At 39.2% G+C, this 20,318-nt stretch overlaps 2 protein-coding genes across 5 annotated transcripts in view; one reads left to right on the top strand and one right to left on the bottom strand.

Moving 5' to 3' along the window:
* Positions 1-3,010, bottom strand: part of NDUFAF2 (NADH:ubiquinone oxidoreductase complex assembly factor 2) — a 146,786-nt gene extending 143,776 nt beyond the window's left edge. The window contains exon 1 of one of the 2 annotated variants that reach the window (XM_046671889.1): positions 2,826-3,010. In XM_046671889.1, the coding sequence (XP_046527845.1) occupies positions 2,826-2,952 (127 nt within the window). In that variant the 5' untranslated portion in view covers positions 2,953-3,010. The remainder of the gene's footprint in view (positions 1-2,825) is intronic. The other variant, XM_046671890.1, reaches the window with a different exon arrangement.
* Positions 3,011-3,156: 146 nt separating this feature from the next.
* The window catches only part of ERCC8 (ERCC excision repair 8, CSA ubiquitin ligase complex subunit), a 74,969-nt gene continuing 57,807 nt past the window's right edge, over positions 3,157-20,318 (top strand). For 2 of the 3 annotated variants that reach the window (XM_046672080.1, XM_046672082.1), the window contains exons 1-2: positions 3,157-3,281; positions 11,831-11,926. In XM_046672080.1, coding sequence (XP_046528036.1) covers positions 3,205-3,281; positions 11,831-11,926 — 173 coding nt within the window. In that variant the 5' untranslated portion in view covers positions 3,157-3,204. Of the gene's footprint in view, positions 3,282-8,630; positions 8,684-11,830; positions 11,927-20,318 lie in introns of those variants that run through there. The other variant, XM_046672081.1, reaches the window with a different exon arrangement.

Below are 20,318 nucleotides of genomic sequence, written 5' to 3' on the forward strand. Positions count from 1 at the left end.
ATTTCCTCTGAAGAGTTCTTGGGGCTGTCCCATGGCCACATAGTAAAAGTTCCACGTGCTCAGCTTCCGCAGCCCAGGTTTGCAGGTTCGGATCCCGGGCATGGACCTACTCCTCTCATCAACCATGCTATGGAGGCATCCCACATACAAAATAGAGGAAGATTGGCATGGATGTTAGCTCAGGGCTAATCTTCCTCAAGCAAAAAAAAAAAGAGGAACATTGGCAACAGATGTTAGCTTAGGGTGAATCTTCCTCACCAAAAAAAAAAAAGGAGTTCTTAAATACTCTTCACTGATGGTGCTAAATGCTCAACAATTTATGCAATTCAAAGAAAACTCAAGGAGACTTCTAAAGAGTTCACCCTTCATATCAATGAAACAGGAAACTTAGATGACTTATTTTTGGAAAACTTGCTTTAAAACAAACTAAAGATATTTCCCCTTAATTTACAGTGGAAGCCTTAGGAAAGCTGTAACAGTATTTACAGAATGTACAACATCTGTGCTGCAGGCCTCAATTATTTAAAAACGGAGGCACACAGAGATATTAGCATATAATGATTCTCCTACATCATCAATAAAGGCCTGATTTTCTCACAACCGAGAGCACATGAATTCAAAATACCAAGCTGACTGCAGTATAAATTGGCATAAGCACTTTGGAAAATAATTTGGTATTATAATAAAGTTAAACATATCTTTTGACTCAAAAATTTTATTTTAAGATAGACATGATCTTGCTAATTTAAATTTTTCTTTAATGATATTGTATTTTCATTGAAATGATACAATGAAATCAATATAATTTTTTTTCCAGTGGGCAAAAGATTTGAATAGATACTTCACCAAAGATTGTGACAAATGAGCATATGAAAAGATTCTCAACATCCTCAGTCATTAGGAATATGAAAATTAAAACCACAGTAAGATACCACTATACACCTCTTAGAATAGCTAAAATAAAAACAAAAAAACTTCCAATACCAAGTGCTGGTGAGGATGCAACACTAGAACTTTCACGTATTGCTGCTAGAAATGCAAAATGGTACAGCCAATTTGGAAAACAGTTTGGCAGTTTCTTATAAAGTTATATATACATTTACCACACAACCACTTCGAGGTATTCAACCAAGAGAAATTATGTTCACACAAAATCCTGTAGGGAATGTTTATAGAGGCTTTCCTCACAATCACCAAAAACTACAAACAACCCAAATGTCCTTCAGCTGGTAAATGGATATAAACAAACCGTGGTAAACTCATACAATGGAATACTATGTAGCAATGAAAAGCAACCACTACTGACACATGGATGAACCACAACTGCATCATGCTATGTGAAATAAGCTGGACCCAAAAGACTAGATCCCCTGTAATTCCACTGATATGATATTCTGGAAAAAGGCAAAACCATAGGAAACATAAAGCAGATCAGTGGTTGCCAAGGACTGGGTATGGGGTAAGGGAACGAACTACCTTCTAAGGGCTGGTAGGAGCGACTTTTTGGGGTGATGGAACTGTTCTTTACCGTGATTGTGGTGATAGGCAACTCTATGCATTTGTCAAAAAACATAAAATCGTACACCAAAAAGGGTGAATGTCACTGTATGTATATTATACTTCAATAAAAAAAATCAACCCAACGTTTTGCATATTTTTTTAATGTTACTGACAACTTATGGAAAGAAACATCTTTCCCTCTGCTTGCAATCTGTCAAGAAATACTTCACCACCATGCTAGGTTTTTTGTGGACTTTTTTTTAAGACACATTCTTTGCCCTGATAGAGTTTAGCAGCTCATTAGGGAAGCAAGTCTAAGATATTAAAATACACTACAGAAGAAGGCTAGGCAAAACAATTTTGAGTGATAAATCACAGAATACACTTTATATGTGCTCTACGAGGAAAGAGGGAGTAATTTCCTTTGTCAAGAGTTGCAGGAAACGAATGGAACAGTTTTGGAAAGGTTTTAGCGCTTCTCAATGATAGTTATTAGTATCATCTCCAACTTTCAAGTGAGGATACTGAGACCTAAACAAATACTTTGCCCGTGACCTCTTAGCTATTAGGCGTCAGAGCTGAGATAACCTAAGCCTTTCTGATCCCGAAGCCTGAGATGTTCTGCATCCCGATGACGGAACAAGACAGAAGAGAAGAAGACGGCTGCCACGTGGAGTGACGTCAGTGAACCGGAACGTCCCTGCGCTCCCTGACTCCGCGCGAATCCTGCACAGGACGCTACCGTTAGAGCCGTGGGTCTCACAGGGAGTGCAACCGGGGCTTGGAGGGCTAACCCGCGGGAAAGGGAACGCGGAGCCTGTGGGGATCTCTTGTCCACACTGTCCGTGCGCACGGACCTTTTCTGGCAAGCCGTGGTTGGGAGGACGGTGACGCACGGGGCCAGCGCCGGAGCCACTAAGAAAGGTCAACACCAAGAAAGAGGACAGCGGAGGCGCTCCAGACACACCTCCTCTATCACAGGGTGCCGGCCGGGTCGCAAGAGGGGCTCAGGAGGAGGAAAGGCCACTTGCCTGCCCTTCCCGAGACGACAGTAAAAGACCTCCGAGGACTTGTCCCCGTGTACGTCGCCCAACGGCAAGGGCCGACGCTGCGGGGGAAGGCGCCGGAGGCAGGCACGGTGCAGAGCCGCCCAGCGAAAGCCAGAGCGAAGGCTAACCGCCGGAGCGCAGGGGGCGGCGGGCTGAACGAACTCGGGTGGTCCCGAGGGGATGTCACAAGTGTCGCACGGGGCGTGGGTTTACGAGACGCTCTCGCTTGCCCTTCATTTACCGACTAGGCAACCGCTGCCCTCGCTCGCTCCTCACCTCTCCAGTTCTTGTACTCCGGGATACAGTAGTACTTGTTTCCGAACCGGTCTGTGCCCACTTGCTCCTTCACGTCCTTCGACAGCGCTCTACACAAGGCGCGGAACAAATCCTGAGACCAACCCATGCCGGCCGCCCAGCTCCCAGCACCCGTCACAGCGCGATCGGCGGCGACCCGAGCAGGAACGCCCCACCCGCCGGCCCCGCCCATCGGATCGGAGGACCCACCCGCCCGCATCCTTGCGCCCGTCTAGTAACGGCGCTCACCATTGGTCGGTTGGCATCACGGCTTGACCAATGGGAGGCTCCGTTGTTACAGGCCCACCTCCGAGGCCTGTCATGGCGGCGGCCAGTTTTCCAGTCTGTGTGACAGGAAAGGATGCTAGGGTTTTTGTCGGCGCGACAAGCCGGTTTGGACGACCCTCTTCGCTTCCGGAGAGCGGAGTCCACACGGAGGTAAAGAAACCCTTACTCTTTTCTGTAACAGAGACGTAACAGTTCTGTAACAGTTGAATCTGGACCGATGGCTACGTTAGCTTTGCCTCACGCTTTCCCGCCTTATCATCATTTTCCTCCCACCACACTGGCTCTACTCTCTCTTCTGCTCTGTGGCTTGGGAAAATGATACCTTTTATGTGCTTGTAGGCAGGTAGGTGCGCACGTGGGCTCGGGTGAGGGCGCTATAAATCTAAATGAGGATAATTCGCATTTTACCTTATTCTTTCTCCCTCATATTACGTCTCCCCGCCCTTTCGGCCCAAGGAATAACTATCCTCCAAAGATTCGTTCATTTATTCAGTCGACATATTTAGTGAGCGTCTACTGTGTGCCAAACAGTTTGTTAAAGGCTGAGCATAAGCCAGGAATTGAACAGAGTTTAGCATGACTAGAGCAGAGCTGGGGAGGAGGGAACCGTTGACAAGAGATGAAGCTAGGGAAGTAGGCAGAGACTAGGTGAGGAACAGTCTTGTGTGCTTGGTTAAGAGCTATGAAGATGAGAATAAGGTGACAACTGTTGCATTTTGTCATCTGTTTGGAGAATGAATTGAAGTTGAGAACAAGAGTGCAGTAGCTACCTGTTGCAAGGAGAGAGTTGTTGGAAGCCTGGCCCAGGCAGGTGGTATTTGGGTGGAATAGAGTGAAGATATTTGAAAAATATTTGGGAAATAGAATCAACCAGCCATGGAAATTGATTGGATATAGTGAATGATGAAAAGGGAAGAGTCAACAATGATTCCCAGCTATGAGCCCTGTAGAGCCCTGTAGAATGATGGTGACATTGCTACCCGAAGAGGGAGCAAGTTTTAGTTTAATTTTACCCACATTGATTTTTCCCCTATTGCTTTCAAGGAACCTGTGAAGATTTTCATCTGGAGATTGGAGGACACAATCGCATATGCAATCACATGGTACATAACCACATTTTGGTCAATGATAGACCACATACACAATGGTAGTCCCATAAGATTAGTACCATATAGCCTAAGTGTGTACTAGGCTATACCGTCTAGGTTTGTGTAAGTGCTGTAGGGAAGAACGAAATTTCCCTCTACCCTTCTAGGTTCTTCTGGCTGGTCTAAGAATTAAACTGATCTGAGGCAGATTAACAGGAGAAAAACAAGCAAAACTTTAATAACGTGTATACATGGAAGAAACCCAGGAAAACCAAGTAACTAGCCAAAGTGGCAGAAACCCTCACCTTAAATACACTCCTCAGCTAAAAGACAGATATTGTGGGTAAGGAGTGTCAGGGACTTCAAAGGGAAGAAAGACAATTCACAAGTAGGTGAAAAGAAGCTTCTTTGGAAAGCAAATGCTTGGCCACACAGAAACAGAAGAAGACATAAGGGAGCACAACAAACAGGCTTTTCTAGATTCCTCCCTGTCTACCACCTAGTTCACATTATGCTAAGTTGATAGCTCACTTCCTGAGACAGGTTTTTTAATCTGAATTCTTTTGTGCAGTTAAGGGGGAGGTAACAAGAAAAACTTTGAGTCTTTTGTTTTTTAAAAATAATCAGCCTAAAATAATCTTCATGTTGGAGACACATTTTAGGGTGGCAAATTTTGTTCTCCTTTAGTGAGCTCTATGATGTTCACACAGTGACGGAATTGCCTAACAACACATTTCTCAGAAGATATCCCCATCGTTAAGCAGGGCATGCCTGTATGTATTTGATGCTCAGGAGAAATTTAGATATCATTAATGCAAGATGATATGTGAATTGAGGAGATGAGATCACCCAAGCACTATTTTTAGAGTAAGAAGAGAGAAGTTCAATGACAAAAACCTGAGAAGGATCAATACTTCAAGTTAGGCAGAAGATGGGAGTACAAATGAACTGAAAAGGAGTAACAACAGGAATTGAAAGAGAACCAGGGCGGTGAGGTGTCATGGGTGCTGAGGAAAGACAGTGTTTAAGGAGGAAGCCATTGAATGGGTCAGGTGTCGCTCCCAGCCACTCCTTTACTCTGGTTCTCCATCCCATTACTCTGCTTTATTTTCTTCATTCAGTTTATTACTACTGAAATTGTATTATATGTTTATTTTCTTACTAATGTATTATCTTCTTAACCCCTATGAGAAAAGGGACTTGTATTCCCAGTGCCTAGAAGAGGGTTTGGCACAATTTATGTGATGTTTTTGTCTTCTAAAGTGTTGTATTATCCTTACATTTTAGTATTATGCTTTTAGAATGGGTAAATATGTTTCTAAATAGTTCACATAATTTTAACTAAACGAGCATATTTTTTTACCATGTTTTGGTTAGTTTTAAACATGATTGGGGTTGCATCTACTGCTGTCCCCCTGCCCCCAACCCCAGTTAGTGTACAGTTGATGATAATTCCTTTTCAGCTCAGTCATCCACTCTAATAAGAGCACTCAGACATAGCCAGAGGTTTTTATTCCAGTGACAGCAAGAACTCAAGCAAAATTTATGTGTATCAAAATTTGTCAGTCTGATAATATGGCTTGTTTCCACCAAGTAGTTCTGTAATTTTTCCACTATGATCAGCAACGTAAACATTGGAAGAGAGTGAACTTGCATATTGTCTTATCTTTAATTTCAGTGAAAATAGCTGTACTTTTTTAAAAAGAAGCAACATTATTGTTTCCCCTAATATGTTCAGAAGTCTTGTCATATCAGTAATAATTTAAATCATATGCACCACTGAGAGTCTGAAAAATGGGTTTCTCAGAGTCTTTTAATTCCAAAAAGTCCTTGGTCTGAGGAAGCAACGAGGTATAGCTCTTTGTCAGAATTCCATGACATAAACCTCTTACTTCATTAGAAGAAATAAAAGTTCAAAATGGTGAAAGTTTCCTAACCAAATCGCCAGATTAATCCATCTATAAATGGATTTCATTTCCTCTGTAGACATGCTAATTCCCTGAGCATACTTAACACTTCCAGCTGAAAACCTACTCTCTGGTAATCCCATACACATCTCTCCCACCAATTGCTTTGTGTGCTTCTCAAAAGTCAGTATTTGTCCCTGACCCTGTTAATGCTAGTTTTACATATTATTCTGATTATGTCATTTTAATGTGAGCTGATGAAGTATGACTACAAAAAGAGAGTTGCTATTCTTATAAAAACTAAATGAACCACTTTTGAAATACTCAATCTAAACAAATCGCTTAAAACAAAATAAGGTATGATTGAGACAACTATTAGCAAAGATTGGGGGAAAGTCCAAAAAGAAGAAACAGTATTTTTCAACTTTGCTGGAATATTGGCATCACATAGGATATTTGGAAAAAATGTTCATGCCAAAATTCCAAACCCATAAATTCTGATTTAATTGGTCTGAGACACTGGGATTTTTTTAAGCTCCCTTGGTGATAGTAATGTGTAGCCAGGATTGAGAACCATTTCTTGAGAAAGATTCCACATTCAGTTGCTCTGCATATGTCTTAGATTCTGCATTCATTTGCTTCGCATATGTCTTAAATTTCCACCCAACTAAAATAAATGTTAATAAATAAAAAACAAATTTTTGAAAATCAGAATATGTATAATATGGGTACAGTTTGTAAAAGAAAGATGGTATGGCCCTCTGTTCACTACATTTAATTCTACTTCAAACAATTGGCAAATATTCAGGCCATCCTTGCTTTGCATAGTAGTGCACATCCATAAAACTGAGTGTGAAACCTAGGCAAAGTGATCTTAATAGTCAATGGGGAAAATTATGATTCTTCTGGGATCTTTAAGCTTTTTTGTCAAAACACTTAAAAACCATTACTGTCAGCTATAAATGTTTAGGGAAATGAAAAAATAGTAAACGCTAATATTTATTTAGTACATTGTAATGTAAACATTAGAAATGATGAGAATTCATGTTATTTCTTTGTTAAAAAACAGGAACTTATAATACAAATTGAGGATCTTTTCTATACTTTGACTAATTATCATACTCCTTTCTAAATTTGGGTCAGATACCCAACATTTTGTCCTTTGCATTTTTAATGTCATGAAATATCTCTGAAAGTTCCTTTAATGTGAAGGTTTTTGCCAGCGTCACTTCCTCTGGGACATCTTCAACCTTTTCATCACAACCAGTTTTCCTCATTTCTACTTATAAGTTCACCTTCATGGATTTCCTCGGTCCGCATATCTAGAGTTTCTCAAGTGGGAGCAGTGCCAATGTTCCCTCAGCTATTTCTTTTATAATTCAATTTATGTTCAATTTGAGTTTCACTTCCAGCATTATCACTTTGTGTTTCTTTGGTGCACTTTAATTTTGTTGGCCAGTTCCCTTGTTCAATTATCCCTTTTTTAAAAATTCCTTGTGAGCTTATCTCAGAGGCAAAGAGGTAGCAAAACTATACGCTTTGCAGGCAGTGTGAGAAACAGAATAATAAATGCACAGTGACCAGTCACCTCCAGACTTTCAAAGTCATATAAATTGGTCACTAATTATGATGTGATAGTTTCAGTGATTTGTGAACTGAAAAGCTATTATTGAACTTTGTGTTTTGTTCTGTTACTCATGGTTAATAGCCATGGTAACTGAAGTTTGAACTATGTTGTCAGGGGTCTTGCATTATTTAACTAAACCATGATAACTGAAATTCATGTATATCAGACTGTGCAAAGCAAGGACTACTTGTGTATTTAACTTAAAATACTGTGTTTAAGGCAGTATTTCTTTTTAAAGATTCCCCTCATTAAGTGACATTTTTGTTTAATTAAACAATTACACAGTCCAATTTTATTAAGAGATGTTTACTATAGGGGCCAGCCCCATGGTTAAGTTTGCACGCTCCGCTTTGGCGGCCCAGGGTTTCTCCGGTTCGGATCCTGGGCGCAGACATGGCGCCGCTCGTCAGGCCATGCTGAGGCAGCATCCCACATGCCGCAACTAGAAGGACCCACAACTAAAAATATACAAATATGTACCAGGGGACTTTGGGGAGAAAAAGGAAAAATAAAATCTTTAAAAAAAAAAAAAGATGTCTACTGTAATTTGCCCCAGGTTCTTATCGATTGTTTAGGGCAAAAGCATGAACACTGAAATGCAATGGTTACAATTCTTACCCCCCCCTTTTTTTACAACTTTATTTATTTATTTATTTTTAAATATTGTAGTTTTTTTTTTTTTTGAGGAAGATTAGCCCTGAGCTAACATCTGCCGCCAATCCTCCTCTTTTTGCTGAAGAAGACTGGCCCTGAGCTAACATCCGTGCCCATCTTCCTCTAGTTTATATGTGGGACACCTACCACAGCATGGCTTGACAAGCGGTGACTTGTCCGCACCCAGGATCTGAACCAGCAAACCCCATGGCCACCCAAGTGGAACGTGCGCACTTAACCGCTGTGCGGCTGGGCCAGCCCCACAACTTTATTAAGGTACAGTTGACATACTATAAACTCCACGTTAAATTAGAGTATACAATTTGATGAGTTTTGACACATATATACACTTTTGAAACTATCACCATAATCAAGAGAACAAACATCTGAAAGCCCCAGAATTTCATCAGGACTCTTTAATCCCTCACTCTCTTCTTTCCCTGCTTCACCCTCTTTCTGTTCCAGGAAGCCACTGATCTACTTTCTATCACTGTAAATTAGTTTGCATGTTCCAGATTTTTGTATAAATGAAATCATTTTTGGTCTGGCTTCTTACACTCAGCATAATTATTTTGAAATTTCTTCATGTTGTTACATGTATCAATGCCTTTTTACTGTTGAGGCGTATTCTATTGTGTAAATATACCACAACTTGTTTATCCGTTCACTTGTTGATGGACATTTAAGTCATTTCCACGTTTTGGCTATTACATATAAAGCTGATATAAAAGATTCATGTATAAGTCCTTGTAAGGACACATGCTTTTATTTCTCTTGGGTGCCTGTCTAGCAGTGGAATAACCAGATATAATATTTCACTTTTTAGGAAACTGACAGTTTTCTAAAAACTTACATTCTCACCAGCAGTGGATGAGAGTGCTGGTTGCTCCATATCTTTTCTTTCCCTTTTCCTGCTTTCTTTTGGGTTATTTGGACATTATTTAGTATTCCATTTTAATTTATCTGTTATGACTTTGACTATATCTCTATATGATTTTTTTGATGGTTGCTCTAAGTATTGTAAAATACCTACTTAACTCTTCGTTGTCTACTTAGAATCAATATTTTACTGCTTCGTTTGGCTTATAGAAACTTTTATCACTTTACTTTCCACCATATATGTTGTCTTCTATGTTACATTTACGTACATTGTAAACCCTATTGGACAATGTCGTACTTTTTATTTTCAACTGTCAAACATATTTTACGGAAAAGCATAGTCTATTATATTTACCTAGATATTTATCATTTCTGTTGCTTTTCCTACATTCCTGATATCCCAAGTTTCCTTCTTAATATCATTTCCCTTCTGTCCGAAGAACTTTGTTTAGCATTTCTTTGAGAGCATATACTAAAATTCCTGGTATGTACATGCACGTACCTAGAATGTCCCAAAATTTCAGACTCCCAGAAGCAAAGCAAGTATTCATCATTGTTTGCTCCAGATAGTTTAGGCACAGTGAACCATTCTTATCCAGGAATGGCGGGAACCCTCCTGAAATCCCAGAAGCCAGGCAAGGGCCAGTATTGCAAGAAGGCCTTTCTAAGGATGGCAGTCTCAGACCTGCTATATTAACTCTTTTATGCACACCTTGCCACCTTCCATGCACACCCCACCCCCATTTCCCTATCATATTACCCTTCTCCTTTCCCTTCATCTTAACCCCTCCTAGTTCCCTACTTCAGTCCTAAAGTCTTTGAGGGGGGCAGAGGTCAGCTTCCAAAAACAGGCAGGGATTAGGTTGGCCTAGAGTGATATTTCAGAGCCTAAGGAGGTAGTCTAAGTGCAGGGACTAACAACCTCAGATGATAAGGGCCCTGGGGAGGGGGCTGGGGTGGAGAAATCAAAGCCCAAGCAGCATCCTTCTTGGGGGGGGGGGGGGGGGGGGGGATGGTAGTGGTGATGGCTAGGTCCAGGGATATTGATCAAATAAATATATGAATGATAATGGGAGCCATGTTTCTCACTGTTAGGAGAAGGGAATTCAAGCAAGGGATGATTATCTTTGCACATGTTTGTATGATATCTTGCTTATTACAGGAAGCACATATTACTGTTATAATTTGAAAAATCATCAAATAAAAAATATTTTAAGGAGAAATGGAAATTTCAATGGAAAAAAATGTGAAAAATTATTTTCTGGTGAAATATTGAAGATCAGAAATAGCAGAATAGCATAGTGGTCTAGAGAAAAAAATGTCAGAGTTCAGATACAGTTCAGCCAATTATTATATGTATGACATTTGGCAAATTACTTATGTCTTAGTTTTATAATCAGGAAAAGTGTTTAATAGTATAACCTACCACCCAGGAAATCTGCCATTTAGGATTACCACTTATTACACTTATTATTACCACTAATTACAATGTCAGCAAATAGTAGGCTCTTAATATTAGCTGTTATTGATCAAAGTCAGACAAATAGTAAGTGTTAGACTGGATATTTGAACCTAAGGCTAAACTGTCTTCCAGAAGACAGAAGGCTATGTATATCTTTGGATCAAACAATACTGCTAAAATGATTTCCAAAATGTGTATAATTATTAGTACTGCTAGTCAGTGTGTAAAAGTATCAGGTTGTACTTTTTCTAGCACTGTGTGCTATTTTTTTTAAAGAACCAGTAAGTTGATAGGCTAAGAAATTTCATGTAAGTTAGCATCATATTGATCAATAATGAGTTTAGAAATAATTCTGGTTAAATTAATGTAAACTACTTTTTAACATCCAACAGATTTAGACAAATTCTAATATTTAATAGTCACTAGGGACTTATTATATGCTAGGCATTGTAATGAGGATTTTTTTATGTATTAACTCAGTTAATCTTAATATCCTCACCAGAATAATGATGGTTTACAGTTATGAAATATCAGAAATTTCATTTGTCTTAATTTGTGAGAGTACTTGTTAATCATTTTTGTTTATAAATATTTAATTGGCTTTATTTAAATATGCCTAATTGTTGAATTGAACATACTCATTTTGTATTTCCACTTAAGGCTTAAGAAACACTCAAGGGAGTTTTTTTAATGCTATAATTTAAGCTTCTGTCCACTAGATGTCCTCAGTTAAGTTTAAGTTATCAGAATTTAACTTTTTGTGAAAATTTATTTCAGTCTCTAAATATCTTAATAAAAACTTAATAAAATACACTCTCTAAAAGAAGTGTGAGATAATGTTTTAGGAGAAATTCTTTGCATGTAATTGTTAGTACTGTTGATACTTCAAAAATTAGTATAAGATCTTTAAAATCTATAAATACCTTTTGATGTGTGGTAGAAGGAGATTTAAGCGTTACTTGAGTTTTTGTACTATATGTAATCTTGATGAAATAAGGGCATTTTTTATGTTTAAATTACTTTTTCATTGTTTAGTTTTATATTTCTTTTAACCCACTTTTAATTTTTTTATTTTCTTAAAGGGTTTTGGCCCTGGAGTTAAACAAAGACAGAGATGTTGAAAGGATCCATGGCAGTGGAGTTAACACCCTTGACATTGAACCCGTTGAAGGGAGATAGTAAGTTTATTATACAATCTTTCTTTTTCTAAGTGAGATGCAGTAAAATCTTGCTTTCAGATTAATTATGTAAAGGTTCATAAAAATTACTAAAAATTCTAAATTTTAGCATTTTAATCTGGCGTTAATTTCAAATAAATACAGAACATCAAACATACAAAATGTTGCCAGATAAACGTTTCCAAACTATAATATATAAATATATTCATTGTTAAATTAACAAACATTTAACTTCTTTTAGATGCAGAGGGCTTTTAAGTGCTGGGATTTGTGTCTGTCTGTTGGTGCCATTTTAAAACATAGTTGCTACTCTCCGGGAGTCTGATGGGAAAACAAATATAAAAAGCATAAGTTTATTTTGGAGAATTAAGTTTGAAGCAGACCAGACTTGTATTTGAGTTCCTCCTGGCTTTGCCACTTATCAGCTGTGTGACCCTGAGCAATTTACCTAACCTTTCTAATCCCTTATTGCCTTAGCTCTACGATGGGAGCAATAATACCTACATAACAAGTTTGTTGTGAAGATTAATTGAGATCCTATGTATAACGTGATTGGCATAAGACCTGGCATATCATAAATGGTTGCCACCACTCCTGTTAATCAAAAGCATTGTCACCTATACTTTTACTCCTTTTAGTCCATTCTCCACACAACAGCTGAAGTGCTTTGAAAAATGCAAATCTGAACATGCCATCCCCACACTTAAAACTCATCTTGGTCCCACATTACCCATACAAGAAAGTTCAAAACCCTTCATGTGATCTATAATTAGAACAAGTGTAAAAGTAAAGAAAAGGTTCTTGTCGAGATGGCGCTGTGAGCAGATGTTGAACTCGCCTCCTCCCACGAACACAACCAGGTTACAACAATTTTAGGAAGAATCACCCTGGATTGAAAACTGAAAACTGGATAAAAAGAACCCCCACAACAAGGGACAGTCCTGACGAAAGCAGAAGAGGCAGTAACTCCGGCCGGAGAGGAAAAAAGCCACCTTTGGGAGCAGCAGAGCTTCTCAGTTGGCCAGGCAGCAGCCAACCTAAGGTACGCAGCCCTCCCTGGAGGAGTGAGGTCTGGAGCAGGGGCAATACTGCTATAGCCATCCTTCGGACTCAGCCCAACTGAGAGGGGGGTCTTACTGTCTGGCCTTGATGGCTATTAACTACAGCGAGGACACCCCAGAAAAGCTATTGGCCGAAAGCCAAAAAGATCCAGGTCTTAAAGGGCCCACGCACAAACTCACTCATTGCAGCAACCTAAAATCACCAGAGAGAAGGCTGACTGTCCTTTGGTGAAACAAGACTCACCTGGTGGGCTCTGTGGGCATCTTGGTGAGAGGAGGATCCTCTCTGGAGACTGAGACATTGGTAGGGGCCCTTGTTCTGAGCTGGTCCAACAAGCTGATACAGATACCGGTGGGGGCCATTGAGGTGCGTCCCTTGGGCTGTTAGCCCAGGGGTCTGCCACACCCATTAGAGCACAGATTTAATCCAGTTCAGCCAGGGCAGGCAACCCGCCCTAGGGACTGGCCCCACCTAACAGCAAACCCTCAGGCTACTTTTCAGCCTGCATTGACTGAGTGCCTTGATCCTCTACAGGCAGGCAAAGGTGTCTGTCTCTGTGGGGCAGGGCTTGTGTGAGGACCAGGTGAACTGTGGGGGGCAGTGGGGCAGAGGTGGGGGCCTCTGCAGTGTGGCGGTGGGGTACGCTCCAGGGGGTTGAGAAGTGTGCACGGACCAGGACTATGCTGAGAGTGTATGTGGTTCAAAGAGGGGTGAGGCTTATCAGCGTCAGAAGACTTGTGTTTCACAAATAGCCAAAAAAAGGATCAGCCCCACCTTCCAAAGTCTGAAACAACTGAGTGCCTCCATGCCAAGGGCTAGCCCTACTCAGCTGCACTCCTAAGAGAACTGACAACAGCCTTGTAGGCCTCAGGCCTATCACAACTGTATGCCCCTGAGCCTAGCAACCAGCTACACTGGGTACCAACCCAATTAAGAGGACAATTGCAATAAGAGTGTGCTAATAGACTTTGTAGCCAACAGTGCTGAGGCCCCTCCAAACCAGATTTACAAACAGCTGGCCAGGGAAGGAAAGATCAGACTCCCTGGGTACCTGCAGTGGGAGCAACCCTGCCACAGCAGAAGAACACAAGTAGCCCACAAAGGGGTCACTCCTGGTTCTTATGGTCTGGTGACGAGAGGGAAGCACACTGCTGGGCCTCATAAGGCATCTCATACATAAGGCCACTTCTCCAAGATCAGGAGACATAGCTGACTCACCTAGTACAAAGAAAATAGCACAGAGAAAGAGGCATAATGAGGAGGCAAAGGAATACTTTCCTAGCAAGGGAACACTACAAAACACCAGAAAAAGAACTAAGTGAAACAGAAACTAGTGACCTCCTTGACAAAGAATTCAAACAAAATATAATGAGGATGCTCACAGATATGCAGAGAAGAATGGATGAACACAGTGAGCACATCAGCTAAGAATTGGAAGATATAAAAAAGAACCAATCAGAAATGAAGAATACAATACTCGAAATGAGAAATTCACTAGAGGGACTCAGTAGCAGAATAGAGGAAGCACAAGAATGGATCAGCAAGCTAGACGAAAGATTAGAGGAAATCAGCCAAGCAGAACAGAAAAGAGAAAAAAGAATTAGACAGAATGAGAACAGTGTAAGGGAACTCTGGGACAATATCAAGCGTGCTAGCATTCAGATTATAGAGGTCCCAGAAGGAGAAGAGAGAGACAAAGGGGCAGAAAATTTATTTGTCGAAATAATAGAGGAAAATTTTCCTCACCTGAGGAAGGAAACAGACATCCAAGTTCAGGAAGCACAGAGAGCTCCAAACAAGAGAAGCCCAAAGAGGCCCACACCAAGACATATTATAATCAAAATGTGTAAAATTAAAGACAAAGAGAGAATCCTAAAAGCAGCAAGAGAAAGGCCACAAGTGACATATAAAGGGAAGCCCATCAGGCTATCAGCGGACTTCTCAGTCGAGACCATACAGGCGAGAAGAGAATGGCACGATATATTTGAAGTGCTAAAAGGAAAAAGCCTACAACCAGGAATACTCTATCCATCAAGGCTGTCATTCAGAATGGAAGGAGAGATAAAGAGCTTCCCAGACAAGCAAAAATTAAAGGAGTTTATCACTAAGAAACCACTTCTACAAGAAATGCTGAAAGGACTTATTTAAGTGGGAAAGTAATGACCACAAATAGAGATAAAAGAAAAAAAATTATCAAAAAAACCCAAAACAACAAGAAAAAACAGGCAATAAAATCACTTGTAAGGTAAAAGTATAGTAAAGGCAGCAGATCAACTACCTGTGAAGGTAATATGAAGGTTAAAAAACAAATGTACTAAAATTACCTATTTCAATGATAAGAGGGTAATGGATATACACACACTAAACAAAAGACTATATATGATGTGAAAAACATATAACGTGGGAGGAGGGGAGTGAAAAAGTAGAGCTTTTAGAAAGAGGTCAATAGACTGTTATATGCATAGTATATTAAATAGGATCCTCATGGTAACCACAAACCAGAAACCTATAACAAGCAGGAAAAAAAGTAAGACAAATGAAATCAAACATATTACTAAAGATAGCCATCAAACCACAAGTGAGGAGAGCAAGAGAAAAAGAAAGGAACTGAGAAGAAGTACTAAAACACCCCAAAAAAAGAAAAAGTGACAAAATGGCAATAAATACATATTTATCAATAGCTACTTTAAATGTCAATGGACTAAATGCTCCAATCAACTGCCATAGGGTGGCCAACTGGATAAAAACACAAGATCCATGTATATGCTGCATACAAGAGACACACTTCAGACCTACAGACACTCACAAACTGAAAGTGAAAGGATGGAAAAAGATATTCCATGCAAATGGCAAATAAAAGAAAGTGGGGGTAGCGATACTGATATCAGACAAAATAGACTTTAAATCAAAAACTGTAATAAGAGACAAAGATGGGCACTACAAAATGATAAAGGGAACAATCCAACAAGAAAATATAACACTTGTAAATATCTACGCACCCAACATAGGAGCACCTAAATATATAAAGCAATTATTAACAGACATAAGAGGAGAAATAGACAGTAACACAATAATAGTAGGGGACTTTAACGCTCCACTTACACCAATGGATAGATCATCCAAACAGAAGATCAATAAAGAAACACTTGCCTTAAAGGACACATTAGACCAGATTGACTTAGTAGATATATACAGAACATTCCATCCAAAAACCATAGAATACACATTCTTTTCAAATGCCCATGGAACATTCTCCAGGATTGATCACATATTAGGCCACAAAACAAGTCTCAATAAATTTAAGAAGATTGAAATAATACCATGCATCTTTTCTGACCACAAAAGTATGAAACTGGAAATCAACTACGGAAAGAAAAGCCATAAAAATGTGGAGATTGAACAAAATGCTACTCAACAATGATGGGGTCAATGAAGAAGTCAAAGGAGAAATCAAAAAATTCCTGGAGACAAATGAAAATGAAAATACGACATGCCAAAATCTGTGGGATACAGCAAAAATGGTTCTACGTGGGAAGTTTATAGTAATTCAGGCCTACCTCAACAAAGAAGAAAAATCCCAAATAGACAATCTAAAAGTGCACCTAAAGGTACTGGAAAAAGAACAACAAACAAAGCCCAAAATCAGCAGAAGGAAGGAAATAATAAAAATCAGAGCAGAAATAAACAAAATAGAGACTAAAAAAAATAGAAAAAATTAATGAAACCGAGAGCTGTTTCTTCAAAAAGATAAACAAAATTGACAAACCCTTAGCTAGACTCGCCAAGAAAAAAAGAGAGAAGGCTCAAATAAATAAAATCAGAAATGAAAGAGGAGAGATTACAACAGACACCTCAGAAATACAAAAGATAATAAGAGAATACTATGAAAAGCTATACGCCAACAAATTGGATAATCTAGAGGAAATGGACAAATTCTTAGAAACATACAACCTTCCAAAACTGGACCAAGAAGATGTAGAAAATTTGAATAGACCGATCACCAGTAAGGAGATCGAAACAGCAATTAAAAACCTCCCAAAAAATAAAAGTCCAGGACCAGATGGCTTCCCTGGTGAATTCTACCAAACATTCAAAGAAGACCCAATACCTATCCTTCTCAAACTCTTCCAAAAAATTGAAGAGGAGGGGAGGCTTCCTAACTCCTTCTACGGAGCAAACATTATCCTGATACCAAAACCAGACAAGGACAACACAAAAAAAGAAAATTACAGGCCAGTATCACTGATGAGCATCGATGCAAAAATCCTCAACAAAATACTAGCAAATCGAATACAACAATACATTAAAAAGATCATACATCATGATCAAGTGGGTTTCATTCCGGGGATGCAGGGATGGTTCAACATCCGCAAATCTATCAATGTGATACACCACATTAACAAAATGAAGAATAAAAATCACATGATCAGCTCAATAGATGCAGAGAAAGCATTTGACAAGATACAGCATCCATTTATGATAAAAACTCTAAATAAAATGGGTATAGAAGGAAAATACCTGAACATAATAAAGGCCATATATGACAAACCCACAGCAAATATCATTCTCAATGGAGAAAAACTGAAAGCTATCCCTCTAAGAACAGGAACCAGACAAGGATGCCCACTGTTACCACTCTTATTTAACATAGTATTGGAAGTCCTAGACAGAGCAATCAGGCAAGAAAAAGAAATAAAAGGGATCCACATTGGAAAAGAAGAAGTCAAACTATCACTCTTTGCAGATGACATGATTTTATATCTAGAAAACCATAAAGAGTCCACTAAAAAACTTTTAGAAATAATAAAGGAATACAGTCAAGTTGCATGATACAAAATCAATGTACAAAAATCGGTTGCGTTTCTATACACTAACAACAAAGTAGCAGAAAGAGAAATTAAGAATACAATCCCATTTACAATTGCAACAAAAAGAATAAAATACCTAGGAATATACTAAACAAAAGAGGTGAAAGACCTGTACACTGAAAACTATAAGACATTGTTGAAAGAAATCGAAGAAGACACAAAGAAATGGAAAGATATTCCGTGCTCTTGGATTGGAAGAATTAACATTGTTAAAATGTCCATACTTCCTAAAACAATCTATAGATTCAACACAATCCCTATCAAAGTTCCAACAAACAACATTTTTTACAGAACTAGAACAAAGAATCCTAAAATTTATATGGAACAACAAAAGACCCCAAATAGCCAAAGGATTCCTGAGAAAAAAGAACAAAGCTGGAGGTATCACACTCCCTGATTTCAAATTATACTACAAAGCCATAGTAACCAAAACAGCATGGTACTGGCACAAAAACAGACACAGATCAATGGAACAAAATTGAGAGCCCAGAAGTAAACCCACACGTTTATGGACAGCTAATACTCGACAAGGGAGCCAAAAGCATATGATGGAGAAAGGAGAGTCTCTTCAATAAATGGTGTTGGGAAAACTGGACAGCCACATGCAAAAGAATGAAAGTAGACCATTCCCTTACACCATGCACAAAAATCAACTCAAAATGGATTAAAGACTTGAATGTAAGACCCGAAACCATGAGACTTCTAGAAGAAAACATAGGCAGTACGCTCTATGACATTGGTCTGAGCAGCATATTTTCAAGTCCCATGTCTGACCGGGCAAGGGAAACAAAAGAAAAAATGAACAAATGGGACTACATCAAACTAAAAAGCTTCTGCACAGCAAAGGAAACCATCAGCAAAACGAAAAGACAACCTAACAATTGGGAGAGGATCTTTGCAAACCACGTATCAGATAAGGGGTTAATATCCAAAACAAAGAACTCATACAGCTCAACAACAACAAAACCAACAATCCAATTAGAAAATGGGCAAAAGATCCGAACAGAGATTTCTCCAAAGAAGATATACAGATGGCCAACAGGCATATGAAAAGATGCTCAACATCATTAGCTACCAGGGAAATGCAAATCAAAACTACAATGAGGTATCACCTCACTCCGGTCAGAATGGCTATAATTAACAAGACAGGAAACAACAAATGTTGGAGAGGGTGTGGAGAGAAGGGAACCCTTGTTCACTGCTGGTGGCAGTGCAAACTGGTGCAGCCACTGTGGAAAGCAGTTTGGAGTATCCTCAGAAAATTAAGGATAGATCTACCATATGATCCAGCTATTCCACTGCTGGGTATTTATCCAAAGAACTTGAAAACACAAAGGCATAAAGATCCTTGCACCCCTATGTTCATTGCAGCATTATACACAATAGCCAAGACTTGGAAGCAACCTAGGTGCCCATCAAGGGACGAATGGATAAAGAAGATGTGGTGTTTATACACGTTGGACTACTACTCAGCCATAAGAAATGATGAAATCTGGCCATTTGTGACAACGTGGATGGACCTTGAGGGTGTTATGCTGAGTGAAATAAGTCAGAGGGAGAAAGTCAAATACCGTATGATCTCGCTCATAAGTAGAAGATAAAAACGACAAAAAGAAAAATCACATAGCTGGTGGGCTGGTGGTTACCATTGGGGAAGGGGGGAGGGGGGAGGGCAAAAGGGGTGACTAGGGTCACATGTGAGGGGATGCACTATAATTAGTGTTCAGGTGGTAAACATGATGTAATGTATACAGAATTAGAAATATGTACATCCGAAAAAAATAAAAATTAAAAAAAAAAAGGTAAAGTTTGTCATGTTATGTTTAGCATTTGCTCCAGAATTTTTATTTTATAGTGAAGTATTATTTTTTACATTAAAATAAGCCAGGATGGGTTTGATAGAATTTCATTTTTTATTTCCAACTTCTGTCATGGTCTCACCTAGTAGTATCTGAGGAACGTGTACAGTGAACAAATTCTCACTTTAACTCATGGCTAAATCAAAAAATGACCAGCGATAATGCTCTTCTTTTTCCTGACCTTTTCCAGGGAAAACAGAGCACCTCCCAGTCAAGGTCAGCTGTGGGGCATTTGCTTATAACGTACTGCAGACATGAACAGCAAGGATAGCTGATTTCTTTTGGTCTTGGGTGCTGGTATAAAAAATATTCAATACTGCTACTCCAGCCAGCCATTTGGTATAGTGACCAGTTGTTTGATCTGTGCAGTATATGAAACCAGTAGGCTACCAGTTGTCAGAGTCAGTGAGAAATGTGGGAAATTATGGATTAAATGTGAATAAAATATGTGAGAAATACAGGCTGAGTCTTTCTGCAGAGCATATCAAGAAAAGTCGAGATTCTCACTATAGTGGTTTCCCCCTTTATTGCATGGTAAAATCTACAACTATTTATTTCATTGTTTGCTAAGACTTGTATTTTGCATTAAACCCTTGTGGCAGC

This window comes from Equus quagga, chromosome 9, assembly GCF_021613505.1.
Source record: "Equus quagga isolate Etosha38 chromosome 9, UCLA_HA_Equagga_1.0, whole genome shotgun sequence".
In the NCBI taxonomy this organism is placed as follows: Eukaryota; Metazoa; Chordata; class Mammalia; order Perissodactyla; family Equidae; genus Equus; species Equus quagga.